The sequence below is a fragment of the Triturus cristatus genome, chromosome 9, assembly GCF_964204655.1.
Source record: "Triturus cristatus chromosome 9, aTriCri1.1, whole genome shotgun sequence".
NCBI lineage: Eukaryota > Metazoa > Chordata > Amphibia > Caudata > Salamandridae > Triturus > Triturus cristatus.
The window spans coordinates 574,571,569-574,598,412 of record NC_140592.1 but is presented as its reverse complement, the minus strand read 5'-3'; the positions used below and the strand labels follow the sequence as shown (position 1 = coordinate 574,598,412).

Below are 26,844 nucleotides of genomic sequence, written 5' to 3'. Positions count from 1 at the left end.
CGTCTAAAGTTATTGCACGCTGCTTTACCTACGCACACCGGCCTACCCGCAACGTCTCTTACCACACACTGACCTCCACGCAGTGGTATGATGTTACAGCACACCGACCTCCACGCACCGCGCACACACGCTGGGGAAACGCTTACAGACCGGGAGCTGGAAACGACGGAACACCGGCCAGGAAGAGAGCACGGGGAGATGGCGCTTTAAAGTTGAAAGCACGCCGCTTAGGAAATGGGCGCCACGTGTGAAGTTAATTAAAACAAGCCCGGCGGAGCGTGGCGCGCGCGCGCTTGGGGGCGGGGGAGCGAACCCTTTGAAGTGCTCCCAAAAAGCGGAGTGCATGGGGAGGAACTAACACAGGAAAAAAAGAAGCTGGCATGTGCTGACCAAACAGAAGCAATGACATTTTTGAAGCCAACCAATGGTAAGCAATGGGCAGGCTTTAAGCCCCACAGTAGGTAAACAAAATGTTTTGCAAGCAACAGCCTATATGCGGTCTAAGGCGAGACCTAAAAAGTTGGAGAGATCTGCTGCGATGGGCCATATTACGATCATCCCATATCAGAGTGTCATTATTGGATATAAAGAAGCTGTTATAGTGTGAAGTTATTTAGGACCTGCAGTGGTGGACTAGATTAAAGTCCTCCGATTGACCAGCAGTGTGGGACAGATATCTTCAGTTATTCCATGCTCGTTCATTTAGTAATGCCTAGTTTATTGGCTGGTAGAGTACAGGTGATGGACAAGCCCCATAGCAGATAGGTCTAATGTAAGTGCAAGAGGTAGGTTATAGTTGGTTGCCAACTGCTGAGTCTTATGGTATTACTATCAGTGTAGACCAGAAATGTCATATCAATTGATATAACTATATAACAGCCAGGCGAACCAATTACATCAGCTCTTTTTTGCTTACCTGCATATAGAAAGTATTTTGCTGGTTGAGTTGTTCTCTAGCTGTGGGTTTATGTTGAAGATTGAACTTAAAGATGTGATTGTCTTTCTGAGTTCTATCTCAAAGTTTTCTTTCTGGGTTCTTTTTAATGTATGTGGGATAATGTAGGTATCTTGGAAAAAGCCATGTTTTCAACTGAAGTGCATATGCTTCATACGCTTCAGGATGCTTCGAATGTTGGTTGGTAGCGAGTTCCAGAGCTTTGCGACTTGTACTGAGAAAGTAGCCTACTATGGATTTTTTATGGCAGGGCGATATGATGATAAGTGTGACAAGACTGGGGCACAGTGTCTCATTTTGTTTTTACTGCTTGAATTTAAGTTATAAGTATAGTTATCCTCTTTCTTGGGAGGCTCGGTGGACAATGCAGAGTACCTTGACCATTGTCCTTATAGCTACAGGTAGCCAGTTGGGTGATAGCAGGACTGGAGTAAAGCATTATCTTGTGGGAGGACAGAAAAGTTGTCTTGCGGCAGCATTTTGTACTAGTTGTATTTTTCATAAGATGAATCTGGGTGCACCAAGGTAAAGGCCGTTGGCATAGTCAGGGTTGGACATTACGAGTGTGAGGATAGCTTGTAGTTTCTGTTGGTATCCAACAAAGTGTGACACACTGTTTTCATTGAGTCGAAGGTGTTCTTTGCAACATTGTTACCAAGAGGTATCAGTGATAGGCCTGAATCCATGGTTACCCTAAGTTTTCTAACTTCCCCCGATGTTGTTGGTTACAAAGGGTCCAGATGCAAAAAATTTAGGTAAGCATCTATGTATATGGTAACGTAACACTCCTCATCATTATCTTGGCCTCCCTGACATCCAGGGAATTTAACAAAAATAAAAATGTGCCAGCAAGTTGACCTGAACACAGGAAGCTGGTTACCAAGTACCATCACTAGGAGTCTCATTTTTTTTCATGAAGCCCAAAATTGAACGGATTACAAAAGATCGGAGGTCACAAATCTGCCAACACTACAAATCAAGGAATTCTGCGAATGACCAGAGGAAGAGGTGGTACAGTGTGTTGATGAGAAACATATGGCTTAACTGGAGAAACATGAAACATTGTATGAAGGAGCTTACATAGGGTACATCTCAAGCCAACCACCATGGAGCTGACTGTAGGCTGTTCAACCAAGAGCAAGCATGGGTAAGTGATGGCTCAGTGGAAGAAACAGGAGGCAGGCTACGAAGGGGGATAAGCAGCATCTCCCATTGTGGAAATCTGAAATAATTTCCGTTAGCATAAGCTGAAGCCATCTTGGTTGTGGCATCCATTTTGTTAGCTATGTAATTCTTCCTTCTTCACTGTTGTTTGCTCTTCTATTCTCCTTGAGTAAGCAGCTTTAGTTAACTCCTTCTGTACTGAGCCAAAGCAATGTACATGCTGAGAAAAGGCCTGTAGCTGCTAAAATGCAACTGGTTAAAGATAGAACTGTCAACTATTTTCTGCTGTTGTAAACAGTTCTGTTCCCCCTCCCACTTTGCTGACTAAGTGATCACCCATCTGTCCATGTCTGGCTGTAACTATATCTGTGTAGGCATGTACCTTCTATTTGTATCTACATGCTTACCCTGCAACAAAGTATGTATATAAGCCCTATGGTCTGTGTATTCAATGAGCTACCTCCTGGAACACTTGAGGGTGTTGTATGGATGTGGTCCCGCTCATGAGTGAGTAATAAACTTGTTATTTGAATTCCAGCCTCAGTGCCAATCTCTATTTTGTTGGTCTACGGACCTGTGGACAGCGAAGGGTGACAGATGCACCGGTGTGCTCATTAAAAGGCACATTTCCAAACCATTGGCCACTTGGCTTTCTGCAAATGTCTACCCAGTAAAGAAATTTAGATTTGCTCTAAAAAAGACGCATCAGGATTTCTGAATGCCTGATGTCATCACAAACTGTGCAGTCAAATAAATGATACGTGTTGCATCTGATTGAACGATATTTTTAAAAGCAAACTATCATATCCACAAGACAACATATTACATATATTGTTCCAGAACTGTATGTATATTGCTCTGTTTTCATATTGAATTCAGGGTGGCATACAGGAATGACAACACTATCAATTCCATGCAACAACTGCAGTGTGTGCCATCTCACCAAACCAACGAAAACTCTCAACCTTGAACCTGGCAAAATCTGGACACAACACCAACACACCAACTGCAACTTCAGTAACCTTGTGTACCTCATAACATGCCCCTGTGGGCTCCGTTACGTGGGCATGACGACCCGCAATATCAGGACCAGAGTGGTTGAACACAGAAGCACGATCAGGTGTGACAAAAACATCAGCAGACTGACAGATCACTACCTCAGTGCACACCACACCCCCAATGACATGTCCTGGACTGTCATTGAACAATTTGACATTCACCAAACAGACAATGACCAGATCCTTCATACCAAAGAACAGAGATGGATTTATCGCCTCTCTACGCAGCAACCGGGCCTGGGCCAGAATGACTCCATACCCTGGAGCTCACTAAAAACATTAATTCTTACTCTTGATTCCCCTCCGTGTTAAATGTCCCCCTGTTGTATTGGCCAGTTATAACACACCTGGCACCCCACAGCGCTCTTTAAGTTCTCTCTTTCCCCAGTTAGCGCTCTTTTGTTTTACAACTGTACACTAATCTGTGTACACTGGGTACAGCTCACCCAGCCATCCCAATGCGCCGGCGCCGACATTCGGCACCGCACATGCTCGCAGCAGAGCACACTACTCCCCCGCACATGGGCATGCTCGCAGCAGGATACTCTTCTGGGCATGCTCACAACAGGATACACTGCTCTCCCGCCCATGTGCAGTACAGCCATGACTCAGCGTGTCCTCGCACAGTCTGTCTTCTCTGTCCTTCCCTGCACAGGTGTTCAGAATGATGCAGCCTGCATTTAAAGCACAAACACGGCCGAGGACTGCCCAACGGAGGCCGCAGAGAGGACTGGAGGCTCAACGCAGACACTGACCGAAAGTATCGTGAGTAAACCAAGCGCTTCAGCTACAAGCCGGGTAAGCTCTTTTTCCACAGGTCCCTAACCCCCTAAGGACCCTTTATCTTCCCAGGGTCCATTCCTCTGCCGGACTACTCCATGGGGCATGTTTGGCAACAAGCCAACGTGAGGATAATCTTCCTTTCATGCACTTTCCACCGTATTTTTTTTGTGTGTTGATGCGCTTACGGTGCTTAGCTCACCACAAAACCTTGTGTAAATATGATAACTCTCACCTTAGCCATACCACCAATATGGCTACACCATTTGCCGCTTATTTATCGTCTACACAGCACAATAGATATCGGCAATCAATCTGTCTTGTGAATATGTAACCATACTGAGACTCTCCCCTGTATGTGTGTCCTGTCATACTTGTTGTATGTCCAGTAATGCTCTAAGAGGGAATCCCCCTCTCACATGTAAAGCACCTTAGCGAGTGCTACACATTTCTCAAAATTAAACAATCACTTAAATCTAAGTAATTTGCACCTACACACTTTGGTCCTGAGGAAAGCCAGTTTTAATCATAAAGGCCTGGCCGAAACATGTAGACCACACCTGGATGTAGGAAATCCTAATTAACATTCCTATAACATCCAACAGCCTTTTTTAATGCTAGCAGTGACCCAGTTATTAAAATATAATTTACCCTCGGGTACTGGGATCCCTGCATAACTTTTAAATCGTCACCTTCACGTCACTACACTGCACACTCAGATACATACCTGATCCGCAGTACCCAGGCGTCGAAGCACACCCGGGACACACTCGGTGTCACTGGGTGGGCCCGATGATGAAGCATGCCACCAACTAGGTTTTGTGGGTGAGGGCTTCATGAACAAACAAAATGGTTTGTACCCTGCCTTACAGTCTTGAGTCTACGTAAATTCACAAATAGGCTAGCCCTTTTTGATCTCACACAACACTATCAATTCCTCACACAAAACTAAAATATATTGCAATCTATTCACAGAAATACTTGTGATGCACATCAAGGATTTGGAGAATGTGATATGTGAGAAACATAGCATATTTGCAAATGCAGCTAGTTCTCATAAATGCTGCATGTCACAGTGCAGCACTTTCTTCCTTGTAGCACATACCTCAGGGTTGGACATGCCTCACTGTACCACATCTCTTGGTGTAGCACAAGCCTCAGTGTAGCATACTCCTCACTGGACAGTGTCCCTTGATGTAGCACATCCCTCGAGGTAACCCATCACTCAGTGTAGCACATACCTTGGTGTAGCACATCTCTCGGTGTGCAATGCTCCAATGCAAAAGGCATGGGCGACAAGAATGAATCAAGTATATTCAAGATGGAACAGGGGTGTCTATGACCTAAGGGCTGGATCGAATTTAGAAAACAGAAGCAAGACAGCTATAAAAGAGGTAAAAAGCCAGGCCTTAAGCAGTTTATGGGAATTAATGAAGTAGGCCAAAGGTGTGATTACAAGAAACCTTCCATATGTTGTTTCTTTTTTGAAGTATCTACTAAGATAAAGTGGTATTAGCACTGCCCCTCAGTTTATTCCTACATCGGTATCACCAAATTGATAATGTTCATGCTATTTCCACAGATGGATTCACTTTGTAGGATTGAGTACATGGCGTAAATGTGGGACACCCACGCTCCTCAGAGATCCCTACATTGTGATGACGATTTTATCCTACAACCAGCTTATCTCACTCTAGAATTTTTATGATGCTTGATATTTAAAAGTGGACCATGTGGAAAAATTAATTTACCAAGTTCTCCAGCGAACAGCCCACAAAAACTACTTTCACTGGCAGGGCTGTAGCAGGAACACAGAAAATGGCAAAGTATAGATTATAAACATGAATCTGTAACTTTTTACAGGAACCGGCTAAACAGTCATTCTAAGACCATTTGTCCAATACATTTAAGTCAGATTTTTAATAAATACTTAGGGAAAGTAAGTTTTAATAAGTTACATTTTCCCTGCCTGAAGCTCCTGCAGGCTAATTTGTATTAGCTTTTCAGCAGCAGTTCAGCAAGTGCTTCAGCTTAATAATCAGTGTGATGCAGGTCTAGTCCATAAGAACAGTCTTACTGATCCGTATCAGTGAGGTACAGCAAAGGTCCTTTGGGGAAGCTCATAAAATAATAACATTAACTTATCAGGGTGGACCCCAAGGTCACCCTGACAAGTGGCAGGTGGGGGGGAGACACTCTGCACCTCCTACACATGCTTCTTGTAAGACTCTCTTGGGGCACACAGATTCAAATATACTCGTAACTCGTCCTTTGTTGACCCAGCACTATCAGGGTTGTAATGGCCAAGGATTTTGCCTGAGGCAACATATGCATAATTGAGTTTCATTTTAATTACAAGATTAGCATTCAGTGGTGAAGAGGAGGCTATGGTTCCAGGTAAGAGCCTAAGATTGAGGACTTTTTTCTATAGGTATTGGTTGGATACCACTGAGAGACCCGCAAGGCATATGACTCACAATAACTACCCAGATACATGTGATGTCGCCTGTTTCACATTGCAGACCTCACTGTGAATCCCTTCTTTTGAATCAGGCTGAAGAGTTCTAGTGAAACCACAGCTGTTAAACAAAAGTTCGAGAGACAAGTGGGTGGCACAACACACCAGGAACAGAATAAAAAAACTCCTGAAATATATCCTCCAGAACACAAGAATCCTCCTTCTCAATGTAATTTTCTTCCAGAGTAAAACCATGTGATTCTTATTGATCCCTCAACAATGTCCTGGAGATCCACTCCTTGCCCCCACGTGTCACTCCTGAACCCAGCCTACATGTGTTGCTCTACAATTCAATGATCAAAGGAAGAAGTACTCTGCAATAAGGTCATCCTCAACAAGGGTGATCGGGAAGTCAAACAGACCATTAAAGTCTGTTTCACCACGACATTAACAAGCTAGGTTAGATGCACATACCATATGCATGCAATCCAGTTTCAGAAAATAATTTATGATGCATATTGATATTGATACGAAACTCTAGCCTTAAAGCTGGTGTATATTACTAGATAACTGAATATTCCTTAAATGGGTGCTTCGCATACAGGTATGGAAAAATTATAGTTAAGGAAAACATTAAGACCTATAGAGGGTTGAGAGTTGCTGCCGCTGTGTCCATGTGACAGCCTGCTTTGCATTTCATCATTCTGAAAGACCAGTTAGGTTTTCTTGTAAAATAAACACTTTGGTCTAGACATGTTTTCAGCCTGTTGCTTACAACAGACTATTATGCGGCTTTTATCCTTCTAAAGTAGGACTTATATTGGCTTGAGCAACTACCTCGTCTAGGATGAGATTGGCATTACTAACAGTAGGTGGCAGTTGATTATGGAATTGGGGTAGAGGCCTTTTTATCTGCACAGACTGCCTACCTGTCCGGCCTGGTAAACCCTTGTTGTATATTGCCAGGGGACAACGGGGCAAGTAGGGGTTCCTGGGCCACAACTGTGGGGATTAGAGTGGTTTGTTTCTGGTGTTCGTCCTACTAGGTCTGTAAATATGGCCTCAACTACACCCTTTGCTCACTAGACTCTCAGGGTACCAAGTAGGAGAAGTCACAGGTGTCTCAGGGAGGTTGTGTGGGAGGCAGAGATTTCAGAATTCAAACATGCAACAGGGATATTACTTTCTGACCAGCCAGGTGCTTTATCTATTAGTACTTTTATTATACACCAAAACATAATATCCCAAAAGTAAGGTCAATCAGGCACAGGGTTCTAATAAAGGTCCTACAGGATTATATTCACACAGGATATGAGTAGGTGAGATTATCAAATCCGTGCCAGCTTACGATGGCAGAGTTCGCAATTCTGTATCCCAAAAGTTAGTTCAGTTGTGTTCCACTACTTAAAAAGTTTTCTTGGGGCTTCAAGGAGTAAAGAAGAGAAATATGCATTCAGTTTAGTGTTTAGGCACTGTCAGTGTTTGAGTTTACCTGGTTGGTTTACCTGAAGTATCAGGAATCTGAAGCGCAAGGACTGTAGACAACACGTGTGCACGTCATCCTGCTTACAGTTCATAGCAGCAGCATGGGAGGCCTGCCTCCTTTACCCAGTGTAGTTAAGGGCTCTGGCAAAGCAAACGCACAGGCCCAGGTGGGTCCACAGTGAAAACAACAAGAAGTCTCCCCACCATTGGCAGTCACAGGATCTCCAACCTCACTGGCAGCTCCCGGCATTGTCAGCACAAATCACTCCGTTCTTGTCAGTGGGTTACAATGTTGCAATCATGTCTTTGATTAAGGTGATGACTCTCCTAAAGGAACTGGAGCACCCAATCATTGGCATCATTGTGAAGACTGCCATTGGCTTTCGTCGGCCTTCTGCAGTTTCACTCTTGGAGGAAATACAGGGCCTGCCTAGACAATTCTCTCTGCACAACAAATTAGAGCTCCCCTCTCCCTTACCCACCATCACCTGAATATCAGTGATCAGAAAGTGATTATAACAAATGTGAGAAAGTGGGTTTCTGTTGCAGTAAACTCCCCCCCTTTTTTTGTTGCCAGGCTACTGATGCTCTTTGACTTGATGTGCCCTGGGGCCCTGCCAATCAGGACCCCAGGGCCTGTGTTCTTTCCCCAAAACAAAAACCCAATTGACAGCTCTGGCCACAGGTAGGTCCCTGGTAAATGGTACCCCATGTACCCAGGGCACTGTGACCAGAGAAGGCTCCTAAGGGCTACAGCACCAATTGAGCCACCCTTAGAGGCCCTGTACCCTGGCACACACACACTGCCTTTGCAGGCTGAGTGACTGGCTGCAGAACAAAACAAAGAGACGACATGGCACACATCCCTGTGTGCCATGCCCACAAACCACTGCCTTGGCATACATCAGTCACCCCTCTAGCTGGGTGCCCTATGCCAGTGGTGAGGGTACAGGTGCATGAGCCCTGTACCCCTAGAGTGCCCAGGTCCATTCCTGGGCCCTGTAAGTGCAGTGCTGCCATTAAGAGTATATGGTGCTGGGAGGTTGTTATTACGAACTCCACAGCACCATAATGGCTGCACTGAAGACAGGGAAGTTTGGTATCAAACTTCTCAGCACATTAAACCCACACTGATGCCAGTGTGGGATTTAATGTAAAATGCACCACAGAGGGCATCTTAGAGATGCCCCCTGAAAATGACCAACTACCAGTGACCTGACTGAGTGGCTGCGCAGGCGGCCACCACCAGACATATTTCTGGACCCCTGGGATGAGAGCCTGCTGCTCTCTGGGGCCTGAAACAATGCACATCTTGGGACGAGGTGCCAAGCCTCCTCCCCCAGGATGGGCAGGGTTCACGAAGGAGAAGCTTCAAAAGGCATGCCGTCTTTGTGAGCGTCTCCAGACCATTTGCTGCTTTCAGCAACTGGTCCCCACTGGTTCTACCCCCCAATTTGGAGAAACAGCGGGAAAACAAGTGAGGATGAGAGGTGTGCCCACCTCTGACAACTCCACCCCTAGGATGGAGGAGGCGAGGTGAAGCACTACCTCGAGTCCCCGCCATCTTGAGGATGGGGGACCCAGCCAACCAGGGACAGGCTCCTGCCCGCTCCCACTGGAGAGTGGCAGAATAGGGGGTGTATCCACCCCAGGGAGGGGACCCATTGGTCCCTGCCCTTTACCTACCTGTAACGCCCCTAAATTTAGTATTTAGGGGCACCCTGAACCTTCCTTCCTCAGATCCAGCAACCACAAGAAAAGAAGAAGGACGAGAAGCGGTGCAGAGCTAACAAGAGGACGACGCCCACTGACTTGGCCCTAGCCCTACAGGCCTGTCTCCCCTCGAACCTGCTCCTGCAAAACCCCGGCGTGTCCAGCAGCCAGCAACCTCAAAAACCCCGGACGACCTGCCTGCATTCACTCTCCAAGCTGTTTCTCCCGTGAACACCGGACGTGTTTGAACTGTAGCTTCTGGTGCCAGCCAGAAACCGCGAATCCAGCACACTCTGCACCTGCCGAGCCCGGCCTGTATCTGAGTGAACAAAGACCACGAGGAGGTCCCCCCGGCGATCCTGACCCGAGATCCGGCGACCCCTGACCTTCCTCACACCTCCAGATGACGCCTGCAGACGCAATCCAGGAGCCCTCCCCTACCATGACCAGAGCGGGTCAGAAAATCCTACGTCTAAAGGCACCCCTGCACCCGACGCCCCACGGCCTTGTGTGCCCAACCCAGTGGTGCCTAACCATCCCTCTACATCCCAACTTACCCCTCGAAGTGGAAATGAAAATTGTACAACCATGCTGGCTCGATGAGCCTATACCCAATGTATACTCGAATGATCTTTTGGTTCATGATTGGATTCTAAGTACTGTAGAAGCTAGTATTCTATTACCCAATCTAATGGTTCTCAATTTACCAACCCTGGAAAATAAAACACTAAGTTGGCCTTGTAAGGACACGAACTTGTGATCTACAGATCTCAAAGGTCGGAGGCTAGTGTTAGTGAAGTGGACTAAATAAGAGTCCTGCAGCATGCCAGCTGGATGTGCAGAGCCCTTCAAACATTGCTTACCTATCTCTTTTGGTGTTGAGTATTTAATTATGATGAATGACCTAGGATTTCTTATGCCAAAGCTTGTCCCAAAGCAGCTAAGAACAGGCCTCCAGGGAATATCTGTGTTTCCACAACTAGCCATTTAGTCTGAGGTAGACACATTTCTCTATGGTTTGTGCATTACAATTGCCTGACCTGTACCAGTTACAGTCAGCCATGAAGGATGTTTAACAATGCTTGCTAGTACAATAGCTCGGATTTAGTTTGTGTGCCACTGTTGTCCAATCTGCTTTGATTATAGCCAGTCATTAGCCGTGGGGGGATCCTAGTATATCTTACATGGTTTTTTTGCTCACTATAAGACATTGTGTACTGCAACGATAATCAGTGATGTGATTGTACTTTACTTTGGACTTCGGCTGCCCATGGGCAGAATGTTGTATATCGATAAGGACTGTTATTTGATGTTAGCAAATTGGGGTCTAGGTTGCTTTATCTATGGAATTACCAAGTTTTCACTTACTAATCAAATTTTAGGTGATCATAAATGTTAAATAGTTTGGCAGGCAAGGAATTAGGTTTTACTGCTTGTACTGAGAAGGAAGATTACGGACTTTCTCATAAGGCATGGATAACCAGTCGATGTATTAATCTTAAACGAAGTGCTCTGTTCAGGGAATATCATTGGAAGTTTAATAGTGGTCTATTGTATTGTAACATTTTTATAGCATTTACTATCCCTATATGAGGTGGTGAGAGTTTGTCTACATCGTTGGAAAGGTGTAGTCTTTGGGTTGATTCTTGGTACAGTGAGGTGAGCCTTTACCTTGGATTGCATTGTGGATGATACACAGTGCCTTTAACGTTTAGAGTCCTGCTATAGGAAGCCAGTGTATTAAGAGGTTCCATAACGTTTAGGTTGTATAAGAAGAGGGAAACAGACTACAAGAGAGTCTTCAGGGCCGTTTAGAGCTTCAGATGGTTTCACAGCCAGCCGGTTTTGGGAGGCACATCTTAGTTACCTTGTGAAACTGGATGCACAAAGCATAAGCTTTGAGTAACTTCGGGAGGTTACTGAATTTGGATAAGATGCTTGGAGGGCAGCTATGTTCATTTCTATGCCTTTGAGGCCTGGTGTTCTTCTAGCATAATCAATGCCTAGACTTCGAAACTTAGAACCATACGGTACCTGTAGGATTGCATTACCCCCCTAATAGCTAAACTACTAAGGAGAAACTCTACCGCAGAGCTGAAGGAAATGTTCCTCTCAGTAACCTTCAGGCTCCGAATAGACCCCTGCCAAGCCGTAGCAGCGATTCCTATAATTTCCTCATTCACATCCCCTCATTAATACAATCAGTGACATTTTAAAGTAAGGACTATGCAGGGGCCTTCACAAGGAAGAAGCTGGAAAAACTAAAAGAACAACAACAACAACAAAACAAAAACAAAAAGAGATCAGGTTTGCTTTCTTATGTTACTCATGCCTGTCTCGTATCTTACCTTCCCATAAAGTTCATATTCAAGTCCTGGCGTCTGACCTCTTGAAGTTTCTGATGTTGACATTGTGCATCATCTCAGTCGTTTTTTTCTGGAAAGTCCTCGATCAGATTTTGGAAAATACTGTGCAATTTGGAAAAACACAAAAGAAGAGCCGTCCAGAACTTAAGACACTACTCCAGATGGGACTCCAAACTGGCTATAATACTCCAAATGAAACGTGCAGAAAAAGGCACATTGTCTTGTATGAGGCACCCAAAACTGGACGCGATTACATTCTGGATCTGACCTCCTGACCTGTAAACAAACTCCCAATTGTAGCCTTCAAATCCCAAACAGCAGCCCAGATATGATCTCAATACTCTGCGTGTGATCTCCAGAACTGGACATAACACCCCAAATGAGGACACCAGCACTGGCCAGTTTGCTCAGTTGTGGACTCCAAAACAAGGCACAATTTCCTCATGTAAAGAATTATTTATACTGAGGGAGTTATCTCCCACTGTGAATCCCAACAGTTCTAGTCTCATTCCATTGCTATGTGATTAAAAGCCCTTGGGTAATTTCATTTCATATTAAAAACACACCGTCAGATATTGCTTTTGTCAACCAACTGCAGATGGAGACATTTATAAGCTTTTTTAATTCTACACTACTTCAAAAGTTCTTATACTGTGTTCTTGTCTTTTGCATCCTAGTGGCATAACTATTTTATTTAAGCTTCCTTAAAACACTATGCTTGTTTTTAGCCTAGAATATTTTCAGTATTCATTGACTTCACCAGAGAGCACCTGTTTCTTGGAGTGTACACAAGTGCATTTGAATGAATGAAATGACTGAAAAGAGTTTTTATAGAGCGCAATGGCTACCCTGAGGCGTCCCAGCGCTAGAGACCTGCATATGCGTGAGTGGATAGAGGGACCTAATCTGTGGTGGTAAACAGCAGCGTTTTTAGCCCCTTTCTTAAAGAAAGATGGTTGGGTTCAGAGCGTAAATGGAAAGGGAGAGAGTTCCAGAGTTTTGAAGAGTTATAGGAGAACAATCGTCCGCCCGCTCTGGTTCTCTTAATTTTTGGCACTGTGGTCAAGAACAAGGACGCTGACCTGAGATGTCTAGTTGGAACGTAGGGGGAAATCAGTGAGTGGTTTATGGTGGCGCCAGTCTTCCAGAAGGCGCGATGGGCAATACATAAGCTCTTGAAGGCGATTCTTTCTCTAATTTGGAGCCAGTGCAGTTTCTTTAAACCAGATTTTATTGAAACGAAGCAGGGAGCTTGCAGGAGCATTCGTGCTGCACAATTTTGGATGACCTGAAGTTTATTGATAGTAGACTGGGGGGGCCCCCAGATAGAGGGCATTTCCATAGTCCAAACGAGAGAGTATCAAGCCTTGTGTCATAATCTGTCTGGCTTTAAAGGGGAGTCTGGAAAGGATATTTTTGATAAGCCTGAGCATACCGACACAGGTGGCTGAGAGCTTCGCCGCCTGGTATGAGAAGTTAAGAGACTTATCCAACCAGATTCCCAGACTCTTAGTGGAGTCCTTGGGAATAGGAGTAGGGCCAAGGCAGGATGGCCAGAGGGAGTTATTGATGGTGTATGATGACTTGCCCAAGAGCATCATCTCTGTCTTATCTCCATTTAATTTAAGACAGGAGGAGGTCATCCAAGAAGCAACTGCTTCTAGGCAGTCCCTCAGGTTGTTGTTAGTCTGTGTCTGGGTTTGATTTAGCGCGACTACTAACTGCGTATCGTCTGCATAGGTTACGATTTTGATCCCGAAAGGGCGGACGATCGCAGCCAGCGGGGTCATATAAATATTGAAAAGTGTTGGACTTAATGAAGAGCCCTGCGGTACTCCACACCCTAGAGGTTTACGAGAGGAGGTGGCATCATTCTCGAAAACCTGGAAGGAGCGATTGGACAGGAAAGATTTAGACCAGTTGAGAACATGGGTGGAGACTCCCAGATTGAAGAGTCTCTGGAGAAGGATGCTGTGGTTCACAGTATCAAAAGCAGCGCTAAGATCAAGGAGGAAGATGGCGACGGTACCTCCTTGATCGATAATCCTCCTAGCCTCTTCCGTCACTGCAACCAGAGCGGTCTCAGTCCCATGCAGGGGCCGAAACCCAGTCTGGGAAGGATCTAACAGATGATGGGTTTCGAGAAACTCCGTCAAAGACTTATTGACATGTTTCTCTAAAATCTTACTAGGCCAAGGTAAGAGAGAGATTGGACGATAGTTAGCTGGATTGTTACTATCTAAGTTGTTTTTTTTAGCAGGGCTTTTACCATAGCCTGTTTCCAAGGAAGCGGAACTATGCCGGTGGTTAGGGAAGCATTAAGCAGATCCATGATAGTCAGCAGGATGAGTGGGCTAACCGAGATCAAAGATCGCGGGGGCGCGGGGTCATTGGGCGAGCCCGACTTGATCTGGAGCATCAAGGACTGTAGGATGAACTGATTCAGAGGAGGGAGTTTTTCCAGAGTAGCACAAGGCGGCACCTCTGTCCCAGTATCTTCAATAGACGTTGAAAGAGTCGGGGTAGTAGGGAAGGTGGTATAAATCGCTTGGATTTTTCCATGGAAAAACTCTGCCAGATCGTTGCAATGAAGTTGTGCATCGGCAGAGTGGGGATTTTTTTCTGGGAGTTTGAGGAGGGTTTTTGCAATGTTGTAAATTTGATTTTAACTTAACTCTGGGAAGCGAAGACTAGATCAGCGTTACCCAATGTCGACTCAAGGAGGCAGACAGTGCTTTTATTTTAAAAGCAAAAAACAAATGCAGAGAGACAAACAGTCTTGGATGATTTAAACATCGAAAAATCGTTAAGAATACAATCCAACTAGGCGTAACCCAACCACATCTAGAAAGTAGCTTACCCCATATAATGGAAACCCTGGTGTATTTCAAGGGTCAAAACTTGTATTTGGGGGGTGTCGTAGCCAAGCGCACAAGTTGGTGGACGCGCTTTAAGCGAGCCCCCAGCAGCGGAAAGAAATCCGACAATAATCCTACCCTCCGGGCCCTTCGGTGGCCCTAGCGTCTTCCTTCGTCTATGGGCCAAGCTGCCGGGTGTAATGTGTGGTGGGACTGGAATTACCTCATTCATCCGGGGGTAGATAAGATAGTGGCCTGACAGGGATACATCGCTCACCATAAAACTAAATTATCGACCCTGATAACCACACTGGGGTGAGCCGATGCATGGAGGGCTTACCGCCTGGCTAAGAATGGGTTCAGGTAATACTCAATGGTACACGATCCTTTTCTCGCCTAGATAATCTGTTTATCCTGACCACACACCTCCACAGTGTCCTCGTCCCATATCCATCCATGGGGCCTCGCTGACCACTCCCCTGTCTCTATTACATCTACACATCAGAGCCAATCGCTCGAGGTTTCGGTGGTGAATGTCGCCATGGGACCTCCAGAATCCGGTACACCGGACAACCCTACAAAAAGTAATCATGGAATACTTTACACTTAATACGGCCAGTGCCTCCACAAAGGTAGTCCTATGGGAGGCCCTAAAGCCTACCTTTTGCGGAGTTGATATTAGCTACTATGCGGGTGATCTTTGGTGCAAGGCCCAGGAAAGAATAGATTTAGAAACCCAAATTGAGAGACTAGAGAAGGAATATGGGAAACCAGACAATCCGGCTGCAAGGCTACAACTAAACTTGACCCAACAATCATATAAACAACACCTACTAGATGAGGCGAGGGCAGCCTGGTTAGCGACAACACCACATTTGTCAATGGGGAGATAAATCCAGTCGTATGTTACCCAGACTGTGCCACCCGCAGGTAAAGTCTCGCCAGTACCAGTGGTACGAGATCCCCAACAAAAGGTTCAAGTAGTTTATAATGAACTTCAAAATCTACAGGTAAATCTGGAAAAAGATATAGGAGAACCAACTGAGGTCTCTGTAACTCCGAACTGTCTGTCCCAATTTTCTCCCCTAAGTGAAAAACAGGTTAGTGATCTATTAATCCAAATTAAGTCAGGATCGCCTCTTGACCCTTGCCCCCCCCCACATACTCCATCTGGCCCCTAAAGAGATAATTGCTTCCTTGGTCCCTCTTCTAAATGAAGTAATGAGATCTGGAGTCTTCCCTGTGAGATGGAAAAAGGCCTGTATAAGACTTATCCTTAAGAAAATCTCATTGAACCCCCAGGATATTAAACATTATCGCCCTATATCCAGCCTCCCTTTGCCTTCAAAAATATTGGAAAAAGCCATTAACCAAGAACTAATGGAATTCATAGATCTAAACAGCTCTCTGGACTCCACACAGCATGGTTTTAGATCACAACACTCAACGGAATCCGCGTTAATAATGGCGACGGAGGAAATTCGTAGGGCAATGGATGATGGTGGTAGAGCTATCTTAATCCTACTCGATTTAACGGCAGCGTTCGATACCGTAAATCACAGGGTATTGGAGAGACTTAAATCAGTGGGAATCAGTGATTCCGCACTAGAACTACTCCGGTCCTTTCTGGACTCGAGAGTACAACAAATCTATTGGGAAGGACTCCAATCTGAAGAGTTTTGTCTCCCATGTGGAGTCCCCCAGGAATCCGCGTTATCCCCTACTCTGTTTAACTTGTATGTGACACCACTGGCAAAATTAATAAAAGATCAGGGTCTAAAATTGGTATCTTATGCCGACGATACCCAGCTGGTGGTGTCTCTTGCACAGAGTGTGGAATTTACAGCGGATAGATTTAGAACTGTCTCTCCAGTGTTATAAGTTGGATGAATACGAACTTCCTAAAGCTCAATACTGAAAAGACTGAGGTGATCGAATTTGGCCAAAAACCATTTATCTGGAACCACACATGGTGGCCTCCTGAGGCAGGCATTTGTCCTGTTCCAGCACTGAAAGTAAAAAACCCGGGCTTCTTAATTGACAAAGACTTAACACCTACTTCCCAAGTCAATCAGGTCACCTCGGCTTGTTTCTTTACGATCAAGGTTCTTCGGAAAATACTACCTTTTATTACTTTTTCATTAAGGAAAACAGTAGTAGGAGCCTTAGTCCTGTCGCGCATTGACTACTGTAACGCATTATATGCCGGAATCGGAGAAAGACAGCTCTCAAACCTCCAATCATTGCAGAATGCAGCGGCAAGAGTACTGCTAGATATCCCGAAACACCATCCGACATCATCTGGCATAAAGCTTCTGCACTGGCTCCCTGTTCGTCTGAGGGTACAGTTCAAGGCTTTATGCCTAGTACACAAAGCTGTAAATGGAGGAGGTGCAGATGACATGAAATCCCTCTTTCCTCGATATGTTCCGACACGTACATTAAGATCTGGCTGTCTAAGTTTGATTTATCTACATAAGATCAAGAGGGCCTGTTGGGGCGGTAAGGCGTTCTCATTTCAAGCGATAAAATTATGGAATTCCTTACCCACAGAGCTACGATTTGGAACAAACAAGACTCTGTTCAGAAAAGCATTACAAACCTGGCTTTACACTAACTAAATCATAGACAGTCAGTCAGGGAAACAATTTCTGATCCAACAGCAGTCGCCCAAAGTTTCGCTGATTACTAAAGCGAGCTTTACACCCCACAAAATCACGTTGGTTTAGAGCCAGTCCAAGGTTTCCTCAAGCAAATCCCACCCCATGTCCTATCTGCCAAGGCATATCAACAGTCGCATGAGAAGATCGCAGTAGAAGAACTGGCGTTGGCTCTGGCAGAGATGTGAACCGGAAAGGTCCCAGGACTTAATAGTTTCCCAGAGTAGATTTCTGTAGCATTTCATGCTACAGCTTGGTACTCCACAACTAGAGGCTCTAGGGGAGGCCTCAGAAGCTGCAATGCTCCCCCGGGAGTGGTGACCCACGGCGATCAGTGTGTTCTTTAAACCAGGGAGACCGCCAGATCTGCATTCTTCCTATTGGCCAATTTCTCTTCTTAATTTTGTGGTGAAGCTGCTGGCTAAAACCCTAGCTAATAGACAACTGATGCGCCTGCCATATCTGGTCCATTGGGACCAGGCGGGCTTTATGCCCCAGCGGTCCACACACCAACATTAGACACGTCTACAATGCCCTGGCTATGGTTGATTGCTTGGCTTGCCCCGTAGCAGTTCCCTAAGCAGACATGGATAAAGCATTTGACTCTGTTAGCTGGCAATACCTGTTCGCTCTGCTGCAGACAATTAACCTAGGCCCACGCTTTTTCAGGTATGTGAAACTCTTATATACCAATTTGACAGCCTCGGTTAGATTTGCGGGGACATCCTCGACCCCCTTCTCGCTGGGTAGAGGCACCCCGGCAGGGATGCCCACTCTCCCCTCTATTTGCCCTCGCAATAGAACCCCTAGCACATTGGGTTAGTTTGGAACCCCTCTTAACGGAATTTGAATGGTCACAGGAACTCTCAGACCGTGTGGCTCTCCTCTATGCCGATGATGCATTATTCTTCCTTACAAATCCACGCTCCTCTGGCCCGTGTCTATTTCAGATCCTGCGTATCTTTGGAAAGACATTCGGTCAGCGTACGAACGCTGAGAAATTGGCAGTGTTTTTCCTGAGAGAATCCGAGAGAGACAGGGTTTTGGCTTCCGATCTCAATATTGCAACTGAGGGTTTCAAATATTTGAGTGTATATATCACTCCAAACTCAACCCTGGCATGGGAACATAATATGGCCCCGGGTGATCCCCTTTGCCTCTTTTCCACTTGGGCCGTTCCATGATCTACAAAATGGTGCCTATGCCAAGACTGCAGTATCAACTGCAGAATTACCCATACCCCATCCCCCCAAATGGTTCAAGAAGGCCAATGGCCACTACACAGTTCTTATGGGACGGGGGCAGTATGGATCGCCCTACGGACATGTGTCCAGTCCACTTTTAAAGGGAGCATTGCTGCCCCAGACATTTACTCCTACTAAACAGCATGTCACCTTCTCCTTATCAATGAATGTTGGTAAGCACCATGGGCCGATCCCGCCTATGCGACAGAACGCTGGGCGATGCCTCACTTATACACTACCTATATGGCAGCAAGGCAGGCAGGCACGTTCCTTAGGCAACAGAAACGGTATTCCGACTGTGGAAACAAACTTTGAAATGGAATGAGTGGTGGGCCAGAATACCCAGATGACTCTTCTATTGGGGAAGGGGGGGGGGTGTAGGACCTTTAAGACTCAAGGGGCTTCCATCACATAATTTCGGGATGGGATGCCATTGGCATCTCAACCCTAGGGGATAACACGCATGGCTCAATCCTTAAATCCTTTCAGGAATTGCAGAATGGAATTGACACGCCAACACACCAACAATTGTATAGATATTTTCAAATACGACAGACGTGCCATAACTCCCTACATACAGGGCTTGCAAGACCTGCCAGAATTCAACCCACTAGAGGGCAGATTACTGATGGGAGCCCTGGGCAATCATAAAATAAGGCAGGTATATCAGACACTAGTGACACATAGTACCTCCTCACTCCCAACCTTGAGACTGACTTGGGTGGAGGACAAACCCACACTGGATAAGACCGAGGCTTTGATGGTCCCTCGTGAAGTGGCGATATTGGGCAGGCTGCGCCTTATTCAACTGAAATCTCTTCATAGTCTACTTCACTAGATGCCGCTTATGAGGCATGGGAGTCATTGCCTCGTCGTGGTGTCTGAGGTGTGAATTAGCCAACGGCACCTTTCTACATACAGTCTGAGAGTCTACGTCCTTGACGAGATTTTGGAGAGGGGTAGTGATGTTTGGAGAGGGTGCAGTCATGGGAGATTCCCTTACACGTAAAGACTATACTTCTTCACAGCACATATAGTATTGGAGGTAATAGATATAAAAAGCACTTACTCTTCCTGGGCCACACTCTGGCCAAAAGGATATAGCAAGGCGGTGGCAAGACGTACCCCGCCCATGGTGGGAGCTGGACCATTACCTGGGGATGGAGGTAGCGGTGTTCTGAGTATGGGGTGTCCACATAAACACTCAAAGATCTGACAGAAATGGGCACACTGCAGGGGTATTGTTTTGGAACCAACACCATCATTGGATTTCCTTCTTTGGAACCAACACCATCATTGGATTCCCTTCTTGACACAGAGATTCGACAATTCAATGAATGATCATGAACCCCATAGTCCCCTAACGTACACTAACTCACGGTTGTACCCCTGGAATGGTGCTCAGGTGATTGTTTTGCGATGGTAGGGACAGTATACCTGAAATTATACATCTTTATTGTGGAGGGAGGGTGATGAGGTATTACTGCACTGTAATGTTTTTTATTGGCCCACATGTTACAAGCCAATAAAATGTGTCATGGAGGAAAAAAAAACTTGTATTGGATCCACACTCAAGCTCCCAACATCAAGAATCTCATTCTGGACTTGATTGCTTGAACCATAAACCTATTCAGTTTAACCTTAACATTCCAGAACTCCCAAATGCATGAGGATACCATTTGCACAGCACACTGAATGAGAAAATACAAAATCACAGTAAAGGGAGGCGACATCCTTGTACTAAATTTCAGTCCACCACAAATAGATGAAATAGTCACACAGGAACTGGTTCAGTGATACAAGTGTAGCCTTGCACTAGTGAACAATATACTAAAGCCCCCTAAATTCTGAACCCAAAATCGAAAAATAATTGAACCCTAACCATTAATTTGTTGCTCAAGACATTCAACATCAAAAGACAGACTTCGGGACATGAACTGGCTTAGAAAAAAAGTCAATTTGCAGAGCAAAGCAATACTGCAGGCAAGAGGTAACTCAGTACGCCAAAAAACATCACATCCATCATTGATCATCCGAAGTGCAAGCAACAATCAATTATTCAAAATCCTGAGGTCCCTTGACATATAATCTACACCACTAAAAGCTCCCCATCATAAACCAAGTGGTGTGTAAAAGGCCCCAAACTATTAATTCAAGCTATCTGGACAAACTAATCAAGCACCATCTGCTTAAATAATAGGCAGTAAAATTGTCCCAAGACATATACATATTTAAAATCACAATCTTGTAATTTAGTCCATACAATCAATCAAACAGCATTTATAAATTGCAGCACTGTCACAGCTAGGGGAATCTGGGAGCTATGTCTCTGTTGAAAATCCCGGTCTTGAGTCTCTTTTTGAAGTCTGCCAGCAAGGGTGCTGTACAGAGCTGGAGTGGAAGGTTGTTCCAGGTCTTGGCAGCGATGCAGGTGAAGGAGCAACTACTGCTGCGGCGGCGGATCCAGGGAATGTGTGCAAGAGCGAGTGACTAGGCGTGCACATGTCTAGGGGGTTGGTGGAAATTCAGTCGACCGTTGAGGTAGGCAGGTCCTAGGTTGTGGGGGGATTTGTAGGCGTGCGTGAGGATCTTGAACTGGCATCTTTCTGGGATGGGGAGCCAGTGGAAGTCTCTCGGGTGGGGGGGGGGGGGATATGGGTTTGTTTGGGGAGATCCAGGATGAGTATGGCTGCAGCATTATGTATGGTCTGGAATCTTCTGAGAAGCAGGCTAAACATGCCGACAAGAAGGCGTTGCTTTAGTCGAGGTGGCTGGTAAGGAGGGCCTCAAGACGGTCTTTCTGGTGTTGGTCAACAAATTTATTTTCAAACATAACTTCATAAACAATTAACCTCTTCAGTGCCCATGACGAGCTGGACTCGTCATGGGCCGCGGTTGCGCTGTGCCCATGACGAGTCCAGCTCGTCATGAACCCCGCCCGCTAATGTAACGGCCGGCACAGGGCGGGGAAAGGGCGTGGCACTGAAGGGGTTAACAACTTTCAAACAGTGACTTCATTCTATGCACTCCAGTGAGTTATATGCACTCCAGTGATTTATTTGCGATTCTTGAATGTTGCATGTAAAGTTATGTTTTTCTAACATAATTGTTATATGGACTGAATTACAGGTTTGAGTTTAAAAGATATACATCATAGAAACTAAACCTACTGAATTATGTAACATATATAACGTAAATAAATATGTTGAAATAGCTAAACAAGGGACTTCAAATCAAGCAGGTCTCCACTGAAAAAAAATATTTTTGCAACTGTATATTAGCTGCCCCAACTACCACAGACTAACAGCAGTGTCCTATACCTTACAGTAACAATAGCGAGAGTAGCTGTAGTGAAAATTGTCTATGGAAACATTTTCTAATAAAATCAGAGGCAAAACCTAATCAAGCATCTAAAAGGGTTAAAAAATCTTAAAGTAGAAGCAGGGATGAGCAACCCAAACGTTGTCACGTAACCACAGTCCTCAGGAATTGCTGTGCCTAAAAAACAGCTACGTAAAAACAAATTCCAAGCAGCAGCCACAAATCACAGTACCCTACAGTCCCACCGTCTATCACTGCCAAGCAATGTACTTGCTACTGTGTGGTGGTTTCACATATAGGGCACAGATTTGTATTCTATGTAAAAAAAAAACGCAATAGGTTAATAGAAACTTGTTTTTTAAGCGCCCAGAAAAGTCCAGCCTGTATTATGTACTATATAAACGATTATTCTTAGTGTCAATACACACAGACGGCCCTTTGTCATTCCTACAAAGTATGAATAAATATACAAATATGACATTTAAATAAAAGAAGAAAGTTAAAAACGCTTTTAAAAATGTGGTTTCTTTGGTAAATTGGAAAGTGAATATGGAAACAAGTAAAATAAAATCAGAAGACAAGATATTAACAAAATAACAGCAAAGAAGAGCAACAAAGGTCCAACTAAATTTGAAAATGATAATTAGCTCAGCCATTCTAAAGGATTTGAGCTGGAAGGATGGCGGTCACCAGTTTAAATATCGGAAGTTCATACTCAACCTTCCATTATACCGGGGTCTGTAATTTGAATATCGTTAAATAAATTAAATACAATACAGGTTAATAATATTATTATGGCTATAGTACAGTCTTACGCGCTATATATATAAAACAACGTATTACATTCTCGGCGGACGAATTTGAATTCTTGATAGTACTATTAAACATTAATATCATACACTGTTGGCGATACTGGACAAGGAGTGAGAATAACGTCTGACCTTTTTAGACAGCGATGGCTTCTACAGTGTGTGAAAATAGATAATCAAAGCCCATCATTCCAGGGATATTGTAATTTAATGCCAACATTATCTAAGTGATTAGCTAACTAACTGCCATGAGATGCATATTAATAACGACCACAGATAAAATATGTTGTTCAATGTCCAGAGAACATGAAATTGTCATACAATACATTGTCACTTCAGTTGAAGCGTGGGTCCTAATAGAGGCGGAGGCTCACCTGATTGATGATCTGCTGGCAGGTGAAACCTTTGAGGAAAGCTCGTTGAGTTTTGCAAGGTGCCCCTGGGGCTCTCCAGGTCCATGCCACTGAAGCCTGCCACCACACCTGGCCCTAGGATTGCAAAAATTGTCTCTTCTTCGGCAGAGTAGGCCTCGTCGCTGTTGGCACCAGTGCCCTGAGTGGAGTGTGGCACCCTCGACAGCTTCTCTTTAGTGCGCCTCTTAAAGTCGTTCCAGCGCTTCTGCACCTCCTGCCCGGTGCGCCTCCAACTGGTGATGCCGTTGATCTTGGCGGCAATGTTTTCCCAGACTCGTCGGCGCTCGCCCACCGTCACCCGCCGGCTCTGCGTGCCGTACAAGCGGCTGTAATTGGCACGCACCTCCCGGATCAGGATCTGGTTCTCCTCATAGGAGAAGCGGGGCTTGCGGAGACGTGTCACCTCCTCGGCGTCCACCGACATCCCGCCGAGTCCCGGGAGCACTGATGCCCTGTCAGTGCCAGCTTTGCCGAAGTCTGCTGTCCACAGGCTCGTATACCCGTTCACTCGACAGGCTTCATCTCCCACTGCTGCAGTAAAAGAGATAACAATACGATTAAAATACCATTAAACACCGTCCTGTCTTTACGAATGTCCATGCCTGTTGTTATTGAAGTGTGTAAGGACGCCATGCACCAACTGTTTATATAGCACACAGACGCCAGAACAGTGTTGGTTCAAATCGAACAGAAGAACTATTACATAAAGCTAATACCCGTCACACTCGCCCTCTATAGATGTGGGGGTAGATGGTAGGGGCGCGGGGACACTGCGGAACGTGATTTGCAGGTTAGTGTAGTCAGTAGGCATAGCACCCTGGTACCCATCTGTGGGTGTGGCCCGTACTCAGGCATTCTTCCAAATAATACCCGCAACGTGGTCACTGTCGTGTCCCCTTGATTGCAGGAACTACTACAGCATAGCACTCTGACCTGCGTTTGGGAGGGCGAAACTGTCGGAGGGGGCAAAGTGGGAGCAGATAGATGGCAGCCCCTGGTATCGTGAGCAATTGAGTGGTAGATTGAGATATGTTCTATATTTGCGCCGGGAACTACTCCGATGAGTTCTAAGTGAGAATCAGCATGTGGCCCGTCTGCTACACTGCCGACTTTGGTGCTGGAAACCACGGTTCGAGCCTCGGGGTCGCGACCACATCTTGTGAGTCTGGGCAAATCACGTAATCTCCCCGTGCCTGAATGTGTACTGTAAATACGGTGCTCATGTAAAGCGCTCCAATACTTTCGGGTCGAGTTCGCGCTATATAAATATGCACACAAAAAAAATCGGGGTTACATTTTTAAAGCCTACATTAATTTACTCAGCCTGGAACCACTGGGGAAAACGCTAGCGACCTTCCAAGGACGCTGTCTTATCACTCCTTACACTTAGCAGTGTCACCCGACTGCTAGCACACCCGTGCTTACCCTGAACCCTCCCCTTACCGCTGTTGCACATAAAACTTTCCCCCTCCTTTTGACGACCCTCGGCGCGGTACTTACATGCTTGTGGCGGGAATGGCACAGTGCCCAGCCACTCTCCTTCCTCCTTCCGTTCATGCCCACCCAGGGCTACCTGCTGTGAGCCAAGAGTCGTTCTCCACCGTTGACGCTTCTCACACCTTGGCCTCTCTATCCTTTTAAACACCTCCACCTTCCTCTGATTGTCCCCCTCCCTGCCCCAGGGCTCTCTGGTTGTGCGCAAGCTCGGCTAAGCAAGCTTCCCTGAACCGGAATCCCAACAGACAAGCATGCTGGGCACTGTTACCTCGGCAACCGGGCTAGGGGGTGTTCTCGTGCTGAAGAAGGCATGTGCCTCAGATCCCACGGCCTGGAGAGGAGGGGCGCCTTGCAAAGAATTCTGGGACCCATGCGTCCTTTCCTTTCTGTAAAACGACTGTATGTATAATTATAACGTTAACATAGTTCTACCAACAAAGTGCTTCATTTATCATATTTGTTTTTGTTTGCGGGTATATCGTCATCGCCTCAACGTGCCATTGTATTGTATTGCGACAGGCAATAGATACAGAAGTATATTTTTAATAGCAACTTATTACAAAATTGATTCTAGGCGCTTGTTCGAAGGAACTTTATTTATTTTATATATTTTTGCAATTTTATATAACGCGGACATGGCCTGAAGGCATCAGAGCTTTTTACAACACAGAAGATACAGGGTTACAGTAATGGTAGTTCGTAGAAAAGTGCCTTTTTGACATGGTAACCCTCATTTTTTGCCTGGTATATGATGTGATTTCGATGTGAAGAGCAGGGGTTCTTGCTATCCAGGCCCTAAGTGTCAGATCTCTTTCCCTAAAACTGTGCAATTGTTTTCCCCAATTGGCAATATCATTAGTACGTTCTGTAGGTCCATAGTAAATGGTACCTCTTGTACCTAGGGCCTGAGGCAATAAAGAGCAGGGCACAAGTCCTGAACAAGCATTAAAAATGCAATAGGTCTCGCCTTTAATTGAGTTAAAGCCATTTGCTTTGCGATACAATACCATTAGCAAGGCAAATGGCTTTAACTTAATCAAAGGCGAGACTGTTAAGTACAAACTCAGAAAGTTTGATAAGGTAGTTCTTTATTTTAAGTATGCGCCAACACACACTCCGACAGATGGCAGCTGATGACGTCAGTATCAGCTGAGACAACATAGAGCAAACTACGGTGTCCGCGCAGGGACACAAAATGGAAACACAACACATCCTTCCCCCTAGGGAAACCAGGGAGGAAGGGGAAAAGATAAACAGGGGACAAAGTTCACTCACAAATATAATCTCTTAATTTAGCAGGCGGACCAAGCAGTCTACCAGCCCTGCTAGTCGCTACCGGTGTATCATTGTCCAAACCCGGTGGCACTGGCAACCTGCGTCTGATCCTGTCATCCTTAGCCCGGTGATTGGGTCTCTCAACATGTCCAGAAGGAGCACCCTCGCCTTGGTCGGCACTGGAAGTAGGATCCATTGGCATATCGCACTCAAAGTCACAGTCATGCTCCCGCTTGCGCAGGGCTTTGTCCATAGGTTCCTGCCCGGAACCGCTGGCTGGTTCTTCAGAAGTGTAGGTGTCTGAATCATCCCATGGGTGTCTAAAAGCTGACAGATTGGAAAAGTGCCACACCTTTCCATCACTAAGAAGAGCAGAATTGCAAAACACCTCACAGACTCGCAAAGGAGGGTTGTATTTCTCTTGACCTTTTGCGATATGACCTCTCTTTTTCACTTTGACATAGTCACCCTCCTTAAGAACCACAGGTTTGCTTCCATGCGTTTTGTCATAGTATTCTTTTACTTTAGCTTGTGACTTCAAAAGCTTATCACAAACCTGTTTGGATGACCAATCAACTTTCCTGGCAGCTTTGATCCAACCTACATTGTCTTTGGACAACGGTGTCCTTCCACGCATTAGTTCAAATGGGCGGTGACCCGTTGTCTCACATGGGGTGATTCTATAAGCCCAAACAGTCTTGAGTGTTTCACATCTCCACTGTAGTCCGTTGCTATTGGCAATCTGTATTATGCCTTTAATTACCCTGTTGAATCTCTCAACAGCCCCA

General features: G+C 45.5%; 1 protein-coding gene across 1 annotated transcript in view; it reads right to left on the bottom strand.

Annotated features, from left to right (window-relative positions):
* MYPOP (Myb related transcription factor, partner of profilin) overlaps positions 1-25,006 on the bottom strand; it is a 136,689-nt gene extending 111,683 nt beyond the window's left edge. The window contains exons 1-2 of the mRNA XM_085625596.1: positions 24,785-25,006; positions 23,246-23,815 (exon numbers count right to left, since the gene is read on the bottom strand). Coding sequence (XP_085481722.1) covers positions 23,246-23,708 — 463 coding nt within the window. The 5' untranslated portion in view covers positions 23,709-23,815; positions 24,785-25,006. The remainder of the gene's footprint in view (positions 1-23,245; positions 23,816-24,784) is intronic.
* Between the last annotated feature and the right edge of the window lie 1,838 nt (positions 25,007-26,844).